Here is an 18792-nt window from a genome sequence, read left to right on the forward strand (position 1 = left end):
TTGCCACGGCGATCAATGCCTCCACCGCCGCATGAACATGTTGTTATCACTATCGGATTTGTTAACAATAATCACTTCGTCCAAGTTGCCTTGACAAATGGTTACCCAATGCCTCCCATTATGATTCAATGGTTTAGATACAGGTACGATTATGTAGCTGTATTGATCACGCCGTACACAGAACAACTAGAAGCATTTATTAAGTGTAGACGTTCTATATTCCTCCTGAAATCACGGTGGTGTATTTTACATAATTTGTTTGAGTATTGAAATGTTGTTTGTCTGTATTTTAGTTGAATATTTGACAAAGAGAGTCAGCCTATAAGTGAAACCAATGAAAATCAGCGAGTGCATCAAAACATATATATGTATAAAAAAAATTTGAAGCATAAAAATAAAAAAATAAATTATGTTTGCAGTAATAAAAATAAAATTTAAATTAAATTTAAAAAGTCATTTTTAGTACTCGAAAGTGGACTAGGTGCCTTAATTAATTATAATAAATCAATAATATGCTCTATTGTGATTTGTGTCTGGGTGTTATCAAAAGTTAAATTGTTTTAAAAAAGGGATTCACAATAAATTTTTGACATAAATTTAACCAAAATGATAGATGTTCATAATTTTGATGTTCATAAGTGTCCATAATCTAGGTGGCATGAGGAGAAGTGTGGGGGACCATTTTGTATTAAATGGTCCCCCACACTTCTCCTTATGCCACATAGATTATGGACACTTATGGATACCAAAATTATAGACATGTAGTGCTTCCGTAAATTTAAAGTGATCGGTTTTGTATGTTTTAGAGCACGCACTGTTGGTGCAATGGGTGGTGGATGTGTGTGAAGAAGAGGTGCATTAAATGAGAAAGCAGAAGTCTGTTGGGAGAAAGAGTTGCATGCATTTAATGCAAAAGGGGAGCGTGGCAGCAAATGAGAAAGGAGAGACGTGGTTTGACATGATGTGGGGTGTAAGAAGTAATATAGGGGGTAAGTAGCAACGCCGCTAAATTAACGGCTCAATTTTTTAACGTTCAAATTAACAGTTATTTTTTTCTTATTATAATTAGAGATGTTCTCTACTTGTTTTAATCAATAAATTCTCTCCAATTCTATTTTATGCTCTCCAATTCTCTCTATCTTATTTTTGCCAGTTTAGAGAAAACATGAATTTGGATCAGTTACGAAGTTAGGCCGAAGATCTGCGATTGTCAAGTGGTTCTAGTGATAGTGAAGTAAATATATATATTTTTTATTTTTTTCATAAAATATTATTATTATTTGCATATGGTAAGGTGAATATCTATTGTTGGCAAGATGATATTTTCATAAAACAAGAAGACGAACCTGCGGAAGAAAGTGAAGACAATATTGACGTTGATGTTACAAATGAATTTTTCATCGACATGGTATGATGTTGCTGCGATTTATCATGAAATTTTTTTTAGGGTTAAATTTCACACGTTTGCATTTAATTTTTGACCTAACTTTCTTAATTACTATATCCTCAGGTCTTCAAATCGCATCAACCCTTAATTGATTGGGTTCAAGACAGTGGACGTAGTTTGAGATTTATCATCGTCATTAAAAGGTCAGAGATTGGTGGATTTGGAAAGAGACCCACATTGTAGTTACAATGTGATGGCGATGGCACATGCAGAAGTAAAAAACCGTCGACAAAATATATTGACACCAAAAAAATAGATTGTTCTTTCAGATTGAAAGGAGTGAAATTAAAAATAGATGATGATTGGATGTTAAGGGTGCAATGTGGAAAGCATAACCATGCCGCGACATTATATATGGAGGGAGACCCATACGCCGGTCAGCTATCTGCTATTGAAAATGAGATACTAGTAGATATGTCAAAGAATTATGTGAAGCCCCGAAATATCTTGAATTCGTTGAAGAACCGTGATCCTGACAATGCATCCACAATTGATACTATATACAATGCACGCAAAAAGATTCGGGCAGCCGAGAAAGCTGATAGATCCGAAATGCAGGTTCTCATGAGCTTCCTACATGAGTCTGGGTACATTTTCTATCATCGTACCAATGCTTTAACTAATGAGCTCGAAGATTTATTCTTTGCACATCCAGGCTCATTAGAATTGTTGCGTGCATTCCCGCATGTGTTATTGATGGATGCAACGTATAAGACAAACGGATTTAGGATGCCTCTTCTCAAGATTGTCGGTGTGGCTTCTACAAATCTGACATATTGCATGGCGTTCGTGTACTTTAGCGGAGAAAAAGAGGACAACTACACATGGGCTTTAAGGTGTTTGTAGACAACAATGGACGACTGCACTGCTCCAAGAGTTATTGTCATCGATAGAGAGTTGACGCTTATAAACTCGTGTGCCGTCGTATCCAAATGTGATGAACTACTATGTACCTGGCATATTTATAATAGCATTTTCAAGAACTGCAAGTCATTGTTGGGAGAAAAGCAATTGTGGAATTCTTTCTACTTCATGTGGAAGACGTTGTTGGAGTCAGAAAATGAGTTAGTGTATCTATGCAATTTGTCATATATGCAGGTAATTTTACAAAATGATCCAGCTATGGTTAATTACATCAAAACTGTATGATTGACACCATATAGGGAGATGTTTGTATCTGCTTGGACCAATAGCTATTTGCATATCGAGAACCAGACTACTAATACAATGGAGAGTCAGCATGCTAAGTTGAAACGCTATTTGGAAACAACACAGTCGAACTTGAAGTTAGCGGTGTCCTTCATTCATGAGCTCATCCAAAATCAGATTTCATCGATCAAAGCCAGTCTAGAGAAAAGCAGACATATCGTACAACATTGATTCAAAACCGAGCACTTTTGAGAAGTATGGGGATTTGTTTCCATCTATGCGTTGGATCTGATTTTGATTGAATTTGAGCGGTATGAAGTTGTAGGACAAGATTCATATGCCTGTGAATGTAAGTATAAAAAATGCTATGGTCTTTCATGTGCCCACGAGATTGCAATATATGTGAATGATGGTCGACCTATACCACTTGCTTCTATTGATACATTTTGGAGGAAACTTGACTTGTCGCCATGTGTTTCTCTACTCAATGATGACATCGATCATGCCATCGAGGTACAAATGTTCACAGAACAATTTAAGAAACAATCAAGGCCGGGTAAATTCAGTCTGCTAAGTAAGTTGAGGAGATAATCAAACCGTCTACAACTTCTGTTCAAGAACCAGTTGTTAAAACAAATAATCGTGGATGCCCATCAACAAAAAATAGGGTAGTGAAGAGCAAGCAAAAGGTAGTTATTCATGATCAAGAACCAAGTAGACACAGTTATTCCTATGAACACCCCATCTCGAAGCAAAAGGCAGACACATCGACTCAGGGAAATTTGTCTACAGCGAGACACAATAGTTGCTCTCTCTATAATACTCATCGCTCCCTACACAAATGAGTTCAAGGTCTGAAAGGATAAACTACTCCGTAGATGGCTATGTTCGTCAATTTCCACCTATATTGCAAGATTACATCAAACAAGTACAAGATGTAATACTTGATTTGAATTACGACTTTCGAGCGATAGCTGTCTATCTTCGTCTTGACAAAGATGCATGAGCCACCGTCCGGAATAACTTGATGGAAGAGTTGAGCACATTCTGCGATCAGTACGTTGTAATATTTGGTAGTGAAGAGCGAGCATATCGTATTCATAACTCATTGAACTTCTTTGCATCAGATAGAGGAGCAGCGGTTGAGCATTAGATGACAATATCAGACATGGGTCTCTTGATTGCTTCGATGTACAATGTCATTCTACATGTTCTTATTGAGTTACAGAGCTTGACGTATTTGCCACTTCAATCAACTCCTCGACCACTGTATCAACATGTTGCTAGAGCTATCGGACACGTAAATAATAATCATTACGTCCAGGTTACGTTTACAAAGGGTTACCCGATGCCTCCCATTATGTATCAATGGAAACACTTCAGGTATGATTGTGTAGCTGCATGGGCTACGCCTTATATGGAACAACTTGATGCGTACATGCAACATACTCGTTCTAAGTTTCCCCCTGAAAGTATTTTGTTAGAAGATTAGAGATGTAACATGTATTAATGTGACCCAATAAAATAATTATTTTACTTTATTATAGTAATTAATTTTTAGACACGGGTCCCACTGACAAACAAAAGAACAAGCAAAACAAGCAAAAGCCTGCAGGAAATTGGATTATAGTGGCAGAAAATTAAAAGAGAGAAGAAAAATGAGAAAAAAATTAAAAAGTGAAACGTTTGGGTATATGGGTTCGTGGGAGTACGCAGCATCCAGTTATGGGATCACTGATAGGGAGGTGTAGCTACTGAAAAATTAGGTGTGAATACCAATTTCCTAACTAATATTTAAACTCAAAGTACTTTACAAAACACTTTAACCTTGAGACCTGACACCTTATCCTCCTTTTACCTTGTAATTGTCATGTTAGATTTTATAAAAGTTTTGATGTTGGATTCAAAACTATGCAAGAGATGAAGGTCTAACTTCACTAACCTTACTAACCCTAAAAAAAAAATTTGGGACAGACCCTTACAAATTTTTTTTCCACATGGGCCAAAGTGATATTATTTTTGGACTAGCCCATACCAATATTAATTAGTTGTGTGACATGTTTATGAGTGGGTTTTCTTCTCATGTTTTTGTTCAATTTCTGGCTTCGACTATGCTTCGTTTGAATGTTGTTAACAAGTCGATATCGATCTACTCCCATTTATCATCATTATGTGCTTGTCCTTCTAATTTTAATCATTATCACCATATGTATTTGGTTTTTATATTTCATAGTTTGCCTTGTACATAGCAAACAAACAAAAAATTGTGAAGATTTTAAGTAAGAAAGGTAATGGCCGTAGCAAGTATTGCATATGATGAATGCCTAGAAAATTGGGATACAGTGCTAACTGCTAAGGCCTGAATTTGTATAGCTCAGTTCCTGCATTAATTGGTTTAAGCTGCATTGATAGCTTCATTTGAATATTTTTAGAACAGAGATATTTATAGAGATATACATTATGCATGACGGTTGTGATTTTGACTGGATTTGTAGGCCAAATTTTGGCTGACTATGTGGATTGAGGGGGGAATCGGTGCAATAGTGCACTGGTTATTAACCTGTTCAGCTTCTCCACCATCAAATTAAAAGATTTATATCTCACAGTTATAACTATGTTTAATAAAAAATTCATTCTTATCTCAATTATCTTCAATTTCTCACTTCTCTCTCTTCAGTTTATATTCTCTCTGCATCTTTAATTTCATGACTTATCTCTAACTTCTCTCTCTTCGGTTGTATTCTCTCTCTAACAACTAGATCTTGACCTTGTATCTAGAGAAGAAAGAATAATCAGTTGTTGAATTAGATATTTCTTTGCTTATTTTACACAGATCTTGGCTAATAATACAAGGGAGTCTTCTTCAATTAAGAAAGAACTCGTTGAGACGTGATTCATTGTTAGGAAAACCTATTATTCCCTCTTTCTTTTTGCTTTTTGTTTGGTTAAGGGATGCTGAGGAGAAATCGATAAAAGCTCTTCAACATCTCTATGTTTGAAGCTCTTCAACATCCATGTGTTTGATTTTGGAGAGAGAGAGTACAACCAGAAGATAGAAACCTAAAAATACTCAAAATCAAAAGCTTCAATGATCTATGTGTTTGATTTTGGAGAGAGGGAGTAGAACAAGAAGATAGAAACCTAAAATACTCAAAATCAAAAGCTTCGGTGATCTCTGTATTTGATTTTGGAGAGAAAGAGTACAACCAGAAGAGAGAAACTGAGAAACCTGAAAATACTCAGGATCAGTATTGTGTTTGATTTGGAGAGAGAGTGTACAAACAGGTGGTCTTAGGTGGAACCATCAGATCTAGAGAGAAACATCTGACGGTTCATAAAGTGAACATGTTATCAACCTGTTCACTAGTGAACCGGTTCCCCCCTCAATCCGACTTTGTAGGCCAATTTGATACTTTGAATTCAATGATATATTGCATTCATGGTTCAATCCTTTAGGGCATATATATAAATTGTTTTAATTTAAATGGTAAGAACTAAAAGAATAAATATTGGTCCTCCACCACCTACAAAAAGTACAAGAAGTACAAAGTTCTAAAGAGGATATTAGGGTTTCGAGTCACCAATGTCACATCTTCAATTGCCACTAAGCCTACAAAAAGAAAAGATAGTTCAAAAACGAGGGTGCATTTTGAGAAACTAAAGGTTAAAAAAGGGGAAGACCTACAAGCTGCATGCATCCACTATGGTGCTAAACACATGAAAAATCCTAACAAACATGACTCCAAGAATTTGAATAGCCACATAAAAAAGTACGTAGTTTTGCAGGCTCAGAAAGGTCTAGTGGACAATTACACCATATATTATGATGGGGATGATATAAGCCCCATCAATAAAATATGGCTTCATAAATTTGATGCTAATATGATTCGGGACAGTCTGGTTGAGTGAATTACTTGTGTTGAACTCCCATTCAGGATTGTTCAAAGCCTTAAATTCAAACAGTTGTGTAAATCTATGTAGCCTTGATTTAAGGTACAATCGCGTATCACATTTGCTAGAGACATCTTCAAAATATACAATGTTCAAAAGGTGAAGTTGAATGAGGTTTTAAAAGGTTCCATCGGCTGACTTAGCCTCACCATTGATATGTGGACTTCTTTCGGCAATACAAGCTACATGTGTATAATGGCGTATCTTGTTGACAAAAGTTGGATTCTGCATAAGAGGATTATTAGTTTTAGTATGATTGAGGACCATAGAGGTGAAGGCATTGGTAAACAATTAGAAAATATCACTAAAGAGTGGTGATATATAAAATTATGTGTATCACGGTTGATAATGCTTTTGCAAATAAGCATAGCTAAGCGGATACACTCACGATGGTGATATGAAAGAGCATAGCTAAACGGATAATTGGGGTGAGAAGATCTGTGATTGATTTTGTGTTCTTGTTAGTTATTGTGTTCTGTTTAGTTATTGTCAGCATTTGTTACAGGAAGTACCAACAAGTTCAGACAATGTTGATAGTAGTGTTGAGAAAGGAGAAAAAAAAAATGAGGAAGAACTTCTCCCTTTAGATGAATCTTTAGAGGATGATGAAGAAATCATTGCTACAAGAGAGAAAGTTAAGAATTTTGGCAGAGGAAGAAAGTCTGGGGCTCTTATGCAATAATGTGACCAAGAGGATGCTGATGCTAATAAGAATGCTGGAGATGCTGGGGTTGGTGGTAGTGTTGAGGTTGGTGAGAATGTTGAGGTTAGTGACGATGATGAACCTAGTGGTGAGTCAAATGGACCATTTAGTGAGTATTTGGATTCTTCTGATCCTGTTAGTTATGGAGGCAACACTAATGAGGACCTTGAGTTTAAAGATGTTGTTGTTATAAAGAAGAGTAAATGTCAATGTTTCAAAAACAATAAAGGTATACATTCTTTTTGAGTTGTATGTTGTTTGATAGGAATGAAGAATTTAAAGAAGCAATCACAACTTATGCAATTATGAGTACGAAAGATATACGATTCATAAAAAATGAGCCCAAAAGATGCATAACTAAATCTAAAGTGGCAGCTAATTCCTAATGGCTAATTTTTGCATTCTTAGACAAAGTTATTGACAGTTTCCAAGTGAACTTTTGTATCTGAACACTCATGTGAACCTGAAAAACCTCAAGTTGGACAATCAAAACTAGAGTTGTTATTGCTATAAAGACTTGGAGGTTAGGAACATCAACACATTCCTAACTCCTACGTAAACCTGCTGATGAAATCCCTCAAAGATTCATGTATGCCATGTCGGAGGTTCATTAGGGTAAGGTTTGCCTTCCTTGATTTTCAAGCACTTGCAAAATGTATCACGAACGTTTGGGATCCCGAAGCAGGTGATGCCATGCCAAGATAGGTTTAAAAATGAAGTCCTTGCTATACCTAGAAGAGATACAGGTAAGGCCCTATAGAGTGCCACATCATTAGCCCCCCAAAACTCCATAACTGATTTAAACCTCATAATGTGATCGAAGGGATCAGTCTTTGCATCATATTTCTCCAAAGATGGGGCCTTGAAGTAGTCTGGCATTTTGGCAATGAGGGTCTCTATAATACCCCGAGTTTCTTTTTCTTTTAGAAATTATGTAGGACCAATAAGTGTTGAGTGTGTATATATATATATATATATATTTGAGCCGTGTAGACACGTTTGAAGTCTAATATAAGGGTAAAAGTCATTAGAAATTAATACCGAGGGAATCGAGGGTGTACGAAAGGTTTTCAAAATTGAGTATATGTGAAAAGTAGTGCAAGTGGGTGTAGGTGGCTAGTTCTGATCGATGGGAATTGGGCTCCAATCGATCAGAAATCGGCACTGGAAAAATGGAAAGTGGCCAATTCTGATCGATTGGGAGAGGGTCCGATCGATTGGACATGCCCAGTACGCGTGGGTTCAATTTTTAAAACACTCATTTCGCGATTTCTCTCAAAAATAACCCTACCTAAACGAACCCTAACCCCATTTTCTCTCAAAATCTCTCATTTCCATCACCCAAGATCATCAACCAAGGTAAGGTTCTTTACTTTCAAGTTGTTTCAAGTTGGATTCATGACTTCTCTCTCTAGCTTACATATTCTTAAATTCCTCTCTTTGTCCCAATCTTTCAAGGTTCGAATCCAAACTCAAATCCACACATTCCTACATCATTTGAGGCCTAAAGGAAGCTTGAATCCCTTCTTTTTACTTGTTTCTACAACCTTGGTAAGTTTCCTAAATCTAAAAGCTAGTATTTAGAGATTGGGGCATTTTGGATTCTAGGGTTTTGTGGGTTTGGGGGATAATCTTTGAATTAGATAAAATTAGTGATTTAATAGGTTGATTTAGACTTGTTTATGATTGTGTTTCTAGATTCTATAGTTGATTGGAGTAGCAAGCTTGAATAGGTGAAGTTCAAGAACTTGGAAAGTCTTGGGTAAGAAAAGGTAATGGCTTCTTGAGTTATTGGGTTCATTTGTGTTAGATATATGAAATTGAAGTTGTTGTATATTGATTGGAGGATGGGTTTACCGAATAATAGGTTGATTTGAGGTCGGAGAATTCAAGGTTGAGTATTGATTTACATAACTATATTTTGGAGTGCGAGGTAGAGAAATTTCACCCCTTTGCTATTCTCTTTTAATATGTCTTCCTATTAAGAACGTTTAACTTTTCTCATTGCTCATTATGATTTCGTTCTTGTCTTAATTGTCCCTAAGGGAGAACAACCCCATTGTATTACTTTGTTGGATGACTTGAGTTATATTGCATACCCTACATGTTTAGTCTTTTATTGAGCATGAATTATTTTTGAACATGTATCATTTAGTAGTATATATATGTAGGTTGTATGTATGCTTCATTGCATAACCATGTTGGACATGCATTGTAGTTGCACGGTAGATGTTGGGTATGGACCCGTGCATCTCCTAGGTTTGATTGATGTGAAATGTGGAATGTCCAATGCTGGTGGGCCAAGTCAGGATTTCACATGTACTTGAGGCACCATATGGTGATGCTGTTGGGTTGTTCAGGGTCCCGATGAGTATAGGGATGTCGGTGGGCCAAGTTAGGATCCCGATCCCATATGGTGTTGTTATCTACTTATGTTTTGGGTGTACATGATGTTAGTTATCATATTGTTACATTTGTGCCTTTCTATAATATTTCAGCTTTATTATTGATTACTCATTCGTTATTATTCCCAACTGGGTCTTTCGCTCACCCTTTCTTTTCCTTATTCCCTCATCGCAGGTGAGTTTAGTTTCGGTACCAGGGCTGCGGATCAGGAGGAGTGTGCGTGACATGGATAGGCCCCTGGAGAGTAATAGGACTAGATGGTTTTAGAATTTGATTTTGTTATTAGTATTTTGTCGAACTTGTTTTCTTGGTTGAGGCGTGTTTTGTGATACCGCAATTCGATGGTTGGTTGGAAGGTTGGGAGGGTGCTTCGTGTGATTGGGACTCCTGGATCGGGTTGTGGACTTCGTGTCTTGACGATTGATTTTGCATGCAGGATTGCTCCTTGTGTTGGTTGCTTGATTATATATGTTATTATTTGTGGAGAATTTATATGTGGTTCTTAGGTGGCTTGAGGCCCTGCTTAGATTTGAGAATTTATTGATGATATGATTTGTTAGGTGGCTTGAGGCCCTGCTTAGACTTGAGAACTTATTTATGATATGAATTGTTAGATGGCCTGAGGCCCTACCTAGGTTGTGAACATATTTGTGATATTGCTGCACGTGTACTCTAGGTTGGCATCTTCCGTAATACGGGAAAGTGCTGTCGAAATTTTTGGTGGTTTAATGATTAAATTAATTAGTGGTTTGATTAAGATGGTATCAAAAGTAACGCATTCTGGGTCCGGGCGTTATAGTCTCGGTTGATAGAGATGCTAAAGAACTATCTCATTCTGCGTTCATGAAAGCCTATCCCTTTCATGCCACAATCTTGTGGTCCATCATCTCCTCGATCTTCTTAGCGATGCCTCCATCATGAACCTTTCGGGAAGTATCCTTGAGGGTTCCAGTAATCAAGATCTTATTTCGGGTTTTCCTTTCTTAGGTGTTTACTCGGGCATTATGCCTATGACTGTTTGAGCGTGAATGACCTTCATCCTCTTCGTTCATTAGGCCCACCAAACCTGATTGATTTTACATAAAAAAAAAAGGAGCTCACACAATGTTGGCCCACTAAACCTCACGAGCCATGAAGTCCATTCTATCACCATACCAGTAATGGAAGTCCATTTTATATGGCCCTTTAGCCCTAGTTCTCTCATGTGCTTCTTAAACTAAACAGAACAATGAGCCTAAAAAAGGGGTTAGGGGAATCCCTGAACCTGACCCATCTTCTTTACCGTGCCAAGAGTATGAAAGGGTATTATGCTTCACAAGCCCTTCACCTAGGTTGGTGTGATCATATTGCTAGAGAGCATGCTTACCTGTTTCTTTGCGATTTTTTAATATCCATTGTAGAGGCATGATAATCAATAGTTGAATGACCTTTTGTATTACATTCCATCAACTTTGTAAGAACCCTAATCCTCCCAAAACAGCTCACACTATAACAGCAAACTCTCCTTCAAACTCAACCTCTATATACCTCTAATAATGCCTCAGCCCCTGCATCAGTTGAATGAAGATCAATGGACTGTGACTTCGCCGAAGCAGCAAGAAACCTGGCATGGTCATCCTTGATTAGGCAATCAAAACATATAATGGAATTCTGAATATTGATTCCTGCATCCCAATTTACTTTGATATAGCCCATTTTTTGGGAGTGTCCACCTACTGGAACTAGAAACACTTTCAATTAGCGATTGATAAAGATGCCCTTGATTAGAAGGTATAACTTTAGTGTGAATGTCAGCCAATGCCGATTGCTTGGCCATGACAAATAATTGCATTGGATGGGTAAACTCTCCTTTGTGAATGAAAGAGTTTCTCCTATGCCACAACCCCCATAAAGTGCAAGCAAGAATAACAAAATCTGTACCCGATAATAGTTGGATCATGGTTGTCAGAATGTTGGGAAACATGAATATAAGATTGTCAATTTCAGCAATACAGCAATACAGGTGCACTATAGCAAATGACATCCCAGTCGTGGGACATTGCCACAGAACATGAATAACAATTTTTTTGCAAATTAAGACAAATAGGATATAGGTAATCTTTCAGGATACCTTTTTCATCAAATGGTGGAGATAATTATCGAGTAATGTATTAATAATTCTATTAGTTTGTGCGGGATAGCTGGGAAGGGTAGATTTGCCTAAATTAATTAAGAATCTTCTCCTTTTATGAATTACTTTAAATATCTTTTATAACCCCATTGAATTCCATTTTTCCGTAACGGCCAAAATATTTTTAAAAAAATGATATGACTAAGATGATCATTTCAAAATTCAAATTAGATGTAGAGGCTCTCTTATAATGCGAGTCCCCACACCATGACAATCGCACTGTGGGACAGGTAGTTTTAACTTCTAAATTCTAATACGATATCATTTACAATTATTCATTTGCAAACGAATTCTTCTAGTTGAGCGCAATAAAATTTTTGCTTTGCAACTTAGAAATAATCTAAACAATCTATTTACTTTTTTTTTTTGGTTTGAAAAAATATGTTCCAGTTCACAAGTAGTTTAACTAGTAAACACTTATCAAAATGGTCAACCCCAAGATCTGACATATCATAAAGCAAAATCAACATAAAATATACATGGATCGTGAAAATAAATAACAATGAAATTCCTTCATGATATGGTTTTATGCATGGAACTATGTTTGGAGGCAATAGATTCCCAATCATGAAAAACATAGGACAGTCAATTGTTGTAAATGTTCAAATATCTATATATATATATGTGCACACAACACACACAGACATACATACAAATTCTCACCCACTGCCAATCAGAAGTTGCTGAGGCAAGCAAAGGGACAAAAGACAGAAACAGAAACGAAAACGGCACCGGAATGAAAATGATTAAAGTCCAACTAAAAGAAAACAGAAACACAAATGCCACTTGTCTCTAAAAAACCCACTTCGATAAAATCAAAGTACTAGGCCAATGATTTGATACCCCATTACTACTTTACCAATGTAACTTAACCTTGCTAGCTAGGCAGCATCAGAAGATACTGGAGTTAGTACTACTTCCCTGAGAGAACCGGGAAGAATAAGACACCATCTCTATCAAGTCCATCTCTATCGTTCCAGTTGAAGCAGCAGCAGCTGTTTCATCCATCACCAAATCAATGTTCATGTCATGATCAGCAGCATTATTAATGTAGCCACCACAATCAAGTGAAGCAGTCAATGAAGAAGTTTCACCATTCAATAAGTAAGAGAGATAGAGGTCCGAGTACAAATGGGTTCTTGGAGTCTCGTCTTCTTGTTGAACCACATTGGCACTCACATTTGGGTTTGGAATAGTAGGTATAGTATCGCTGAGATTGTAATCACCACCGTTGATTTGATAGAAATCAAGAGCATCATGATCATCATGATGAGTGGGTGGCTGCAGCCGGTTGTTATTAGCAAAGAAGTTTTGCATGAAGTAGAGTTCATCATCACATGTTTGGGAAATCAATGGTGGAGGAGAGTCATCAGTGGTTGGTTCGGATAGTTCAGGGAGGAGGTAGTTGAATTGGCTTGACGGGTCCTCGGATATAGCGGAAGAGCTGGCCGGAGTGGTGGAGGCGGTGGTGGTAGTGGTGGTGGTGGTGGTGGTGGTGGTGGAAGCATTATTGCTGAGGTTCTTGCTTCTGATGTAGTCTTGGAGAATTGATGATTGAGGCTTGTTGTTGCTGTTTTGGTTATCAGGTTGTGACGATTGCTTGTTCTTTCTTCTGGAATTCTGTCTTCTCTTAGTGGCATTCCAGTGATTCTTGATTGCATTTTCAGTTCTTCCTGGAATTCTCTTTGCAATCTCAGCCCATCTGTTGCCAACTTGGGCATGAGCTTCAACTAGTACTCTCTCTTCCTCTTCACTCCAGCTATCTTTCTGAACACATACAATCCACATCAATGGAGAAAACAACATCACAATAAGGCAAAAGATATGTAATGAAAGCCATAGCTTAGCACGTAAATGTTCAAGAAAAAATGTCTAGAACCAGACTTGCTTTCCTGATACTGAAAAATATGCATATCATGAAGTCCAGGTTTTTGGCTAAGTAATTATTGAAAGATCTAAGATAGCAAACAAGAAGATTTCCTTGATATATATGGATATATATGATCCTTGCACAAGATCTTAATTTTCATATTTTATTGACATTGTTGATATAGAAGAGGCATGGAATCTGAATCCAGGTAAATCCATCATATCTAGAAATTAGATAAAGCATTGCAAGTCAACTTAGATAGTACTGAAACTTAGGGTCTCACATTCCTTAAATAATTAACCAACAAAAAAGATTAAGAACTGAGAATCTAGCCCTAAGATATTTGTTGATCTTCATATCCATACTTTCATACATATACATATATGGAAATTAAGATATAATCCATATAATGCTCCAAAAGTAAATGGAAAATTCCTTTATCTAACGAACTATGAAATGATACAAAAAATTAAAAAAAAAAATCACATTAGCAAAAATTAAAAACAAAAACCTTGATATCTGGGCGCAAATGATTGTGCCATCTCTCTCGACACTGTTTGCCAGCTCTACCAACAAATATTTCAGCAATCTGTGCCCATTTTCTCACTCCATATTGCTTCACCAACCTAATTAGTTTCCTTCACAAACCACAAAAAAAATACCCAAAAAAAACACTTCAATATTGTGAAACTTCACTAAAAAAATTGAAGAAACAAAAAACTTCACACATATATACTTATATATACACATATATACCTGTCTTCTTCATCTGTCCATTGTCCTTTGATCAGAGGTTCATTACAACCTTTCTTACCTCTCTTTCCTACCCATTTATTTGAACCACTCTTCAATCCAACTCTCACTTCTTCTTTAGGGTTTCTCTCTTGCGGCCAGTCAAGACTCTCTCTATCCCCATAAAACCCATTAAGAAAATTTGTTTCTTGAAAACAATCCCAAAGAATCCCACCACCACCACCAGTACTAGAAAAAGAAGAAGAGAACCCATTAAGAAAAACAGCAGATTCTTTGTAGTTCTTCTGAGTTGAGAAATGACTGCTTTGACCCCGCAAGAACCTGTCTATGGCTGAGAAAGGTGGGCATGAGGGTCGACATATAGGAGGGTTTGTTTGGTAATTTTGATACCCAATACCATCACCACCACCATTAACTCCTCCTCCTCCTTCCATGAAAGAGAGCTTCAGAGGGGCTAATTAAAAGGGAAGAAATAATAAGTTTGATTTGTGGGGTTTTTTTGTTTGTGGGGGTTTTCTTTAGTTCTCTTGTACTTGTAAGGAAACTCCATAACAAGAGCTGAAGAGAAAGCTTATATTTGCCTTGTAAATGAGCCACATGGCTTAAAAACCGTTGATTCATCCAACGGCTCAGGATGTAAACTTGGTGTAACTCCCGAGCTTCCTCTCTTGGACAAAAGTAGAAAGAGAGGTGGAGAGATAGGTGCGTTCGTTATTATATCTACATTTAATTAATCATTTCCTCATAAATGCCAAAAATCAAAATAAATAAAAAAAGTGGGGTTTTTAATTTCATATTTTATTGGATGGAGGGTATTTTGATGACTTGGTACATTTTTAAAATTAAGAAGGGATGGTTAAATTCATAGAAAACGTGGGTGGAGATTTGAGTTATGAAGTATTAATACCAATTATTATGGTGATGAAATTGAGGAGATTTTCTAGCCCTAAATTTAATTTCTTTGGTGGCTTGATGTTCAATTGCTCTCCCTATTTCTTAGTTATTTCTAGGATAATGCTTGAGACCCCCATTTAATATAGAGTGTTGGATATGAAGTGGGCCCTACATATGTGTTTTTAATCAATGACTATTTTAATGCAACATAGATTTTGGGGACTTTTGGGGTCAAATTTTGGGGGTCTCTAGCATTGTCTTTATTTATATGCTAAATTTAAGTTATTTACCTCAGTTGACTGGTCAAAGATTGGCCTTTGTTGCAAGCTCGTTACTTCAAAAGGGAGGAACACGAAACATCCTTTTATGGCTAGGATGAGGTGCAAAACAATCTTCGATCTGGGTAATGTATAAGATGGTAGGATTGGCGTAGATGGCGTTCTCGATATTGCATAGGATGGCCTATAGTACAGTAGAACTCGTGAAGTAAAAGGAGTCCCAATGATGTGCTCTGGGATATCTCCGACGCTCAAGTCAGTAAACTATAAACTGAGAGTTTTCGGTGCTTGGAGTTCTCTCTAGTAGCAATTGAAGTGCATGGTTTAGGATCATTTACCTATAGCGAAAGATCCCCTTTTATACGAGTTGAGAGAGTCCTAACTTTAGTAAGAATTGATCTATTCTTCTTGATCTCAGACAAATTTTTAGGAAAGTGAATCTTATCATGATTCACTTCCTAAATAGAATTGATATTCTTAATGACTGGATTTTCAAGGGTCTTCAAGCATAATGCTTGATCATTATCGATTAGGCATCTTGGTCTTGCTGAAATGCTCTCTTTGATCATCATGCCTTATATGGACCGTTCGGATGCCTTCTTCTCGGTTGAAATCCTCGACCCTATCTTGATCGGTGGCCAAGTAGGCTTCTCGATTGACGTGTTAGCTCAGTATATCGTCACATATCAAAATTCTAGTGGAGGGTATTTTCGATATTATCAAGTTACAATGTTACATAGATATATATGGTGACTGATAGTTTCACGTAAAACACTAGTCACATTATGAAGCAACTCTAAAACATGCATAACCTCTATTTTTTGTTTTAATGGTTGCACATGAAGTCTTTGTGTATATTAAAATGTAGTTAAGGAAACAAATTTCAACTTAGACCGATAAATTCAGTCAAGCTACATGGATTTAGTGCATCCATGAGAGGGTCAAATAAACTATGGTGAATTTCAACTGATTTTGACTATAAATTCTTGTAACTGACCCCAAATATATATGGTATGAATACTTAGATTAATTGATAGATATGGTCATATCAATCTAGATTTGATTTAACAAATAAATAACTAAAAAATTGACAACCCAATTTTGTGCATAAAGCCATAAATCTACTAAATGAATGAATCCGATTTGTTAGTTGTTTCATATGGTCAAGTATGATGAGTTCATCCAAGGATAAATGGTTTTTATGGGAGTGATTTTTGAGGTCTGGTCATACGCCTCCCCCATTATGATATGGTAGGCTTTGGGTTCCAAGGCCCACATGAATTTAATGTGGAGAAAATCGTTGGCCTCCTCCATTTGAACGTTTGGCTAAACGCCCAATTATCATTTTTAACACCAAATGTGCTCTTGCCTCGATTAGAAATTTGAAATATTTTTTTAGAAGCATAAAACAAAATAAATCAAAGTAGACAGTATTGTGTGCCTAAGTAAAGACTAATTAGAATTGAAAACCACTTTATTTTCTGTCACAAACCATTTATTTAGGCTTTGTAATAATAGTGTTGCACGGAATTTTTCTTCCATTTCAAGATGGGAAAATTCTAAGCCGATACTCAAAAAGTGATTTTCGGTCATCTAGACTCCACCAAAAAATTTATTGGACATTTAAATACTCATAGAATGACTAGTTATATTGTTATTCTACTTATCACTACACCGACAAGACTCACGGCGAGCATAGAATTATGTAGGACACGTTTCTTATTATTTACTTAATTATTAAGAATTTTTATTATTGTGTTAATAAGAGTTTTATTTTTAGTTGTTAATAGAAATTTTAATCAAATTAGGATTTCTAATTTTATTATTAGTTCTTTTTAATAATTTCATATCTATTAGAGTTTTATAGTTTTAGTATTTATAGGGTTGTGGCTATTTTGGCAGAGAAGATGATTGATGAATTAATTATATTTTGAGATTTCTCTCAATTTTCTTGGTGGATTTGAAGCTTTCTTGGTGGATTCTAAGTTATGTTGGCTTAGTCATGAACTAGCAAATCAATCCATACTTTCGCACCGCTTTAATTGGTGTCAGAGCAAGAGTTCACCTCTCAAGATGGCTAACAATGAAAGAGGAAGAAACCGTATAATAATCATTAGACAAGGGGTGAATGATTTTCGGAAGGTATTGGAGGAGATTAAAAGTATGCTTAATCGACTCAAAGTCAACAACAAGCAACCAATCAACAGGTACATCGTTCGTGGTGTTGCAAGAAACTAACATGCTGATGTGTCAAATATATACATACATTTGTGCATCCTTTACACATAAGTTCATTGCATTTTGAGTTGATTAAGAGTTAATATTGCCTAAGAAAGCTATATTTGCATATTATAGGAGTCAAGGCAAGAAAGGGAGGAAAAGAGTGCAAAATGAAGATTTGGAGCCTAGTACTGATTTCCGATCGATCGGCCATATTCCCGATCGATCTGACCTGCCAAAACACCTAAAAATATCATCGAGACAGATTGTATTTCCGATCGATCGGACTATTCCCGATCGATCGGAGTACTATTCACAGCACTGCGCAGTTTCATGAAAAAGACCCGAATTCACGTGTTTCTAAGCCAAAACGACCCCAACTTGTTTTGGAAACGACATAAGAGTTTGGAGAAGTATAAAAGGACATAAGATAGGGTTTTGGAGGAGAGCTTGGAGGCTGGGGAGCTGGATTTCGTGCTACCTCCATTGGAGAGCTTGGAGGCTACCTTGGAGCTTGGAGAAGAAGAGGATCTACAAGGGGGTTTCCTCTCTCCTTTTCTATTCTAGTTTCTATGGTTGATTTCCTTTGTTTAATGATGTATTTTGCTTCCATGAGCGGCTAGATTTCCTACTAGGGTCTTAATGTAATCAAACCTTGAAGATTCAATAAACTTGATTTCCTTATTTCTTGATTTCTCTTTCTCTCTTGATTGTCTATGGGTGTGATTAATGCTTTTGAGTGTTTGGCCATCATTCAATTGATTTGCTGCCTAGATTGAGACCGGAAGGAGATATCTAGGGTTTGCCTCAAGCCATAGATGACATAGGGTGCATGAACCATAGGAATATAAGTTTGTGACTTATGCAATCGCTAAATGATTTCCATAGTTCGTAATGGGTTTTTGATATATTAATCCAATTGTTAGGAATAACAGGGATTTATATTGAAAA

General features: G+C 36.6%; 2 protein-coding genes across 2 annotated transcripts; one reads left to right on the forward strand and one right to left on the reverse strand.

The window, feature by feature from the left end:
• The first annotated feature begins 862 nt into the window (after window positions 1–862).
• LOC119991519 lies at window positions 863–2293 on the forward strand. The gene is made up of 4 exons (XM_038837863.1): window positions 863–989; window positions 1317–1408; window positions 1511–1626; window positions 1717–2293. The coding sequence occupies exons 1-4, from the start codon at window positions 863–865 to the stop codon at window positions 2291–2293; spliced, it is 912 nt and encodes a 303-aa protein (XP_038693791.1).
• Window positions 2294–12717: 10424 nt separating this feature from the next.
• Window positions 12718–14883, reverse strand: LOC119991520 (transcription factor MYB119-like). The gene is made up of 3 exons (XM_038837865.1): window positions 14453–14883; window positions 14208–14334; window positions 12718–13593 (listed from the first exon to the last, which is right to left on the reverse strand). Exons 1-3 carry the CDS (start codon window positions 14881–14883, stop codon window positions 12718–12720), a joined length of 1434 nt encoding a protein of 477 aa, XP_038693793.1.
• Window positions 14884–18792: the final 3909 nt, after the last annotated feature.

This window comes from Tripterygium wilfordii, chromosome 22 (assembly GCF_013401445.1).
Source record: "Tripterygium wilfordii isolate XIE 37 chromosome 22, ASM1340144v1, whole genome shotgun sequence".
In the NCBI taxonomy this organism is placed as follows: Eukaryota; Viridiplantae; Streptophyta; class Magnoliopsida; order Celastrales; family Celastraceae; genus Tripterygium; species Tripterygium wilfordii.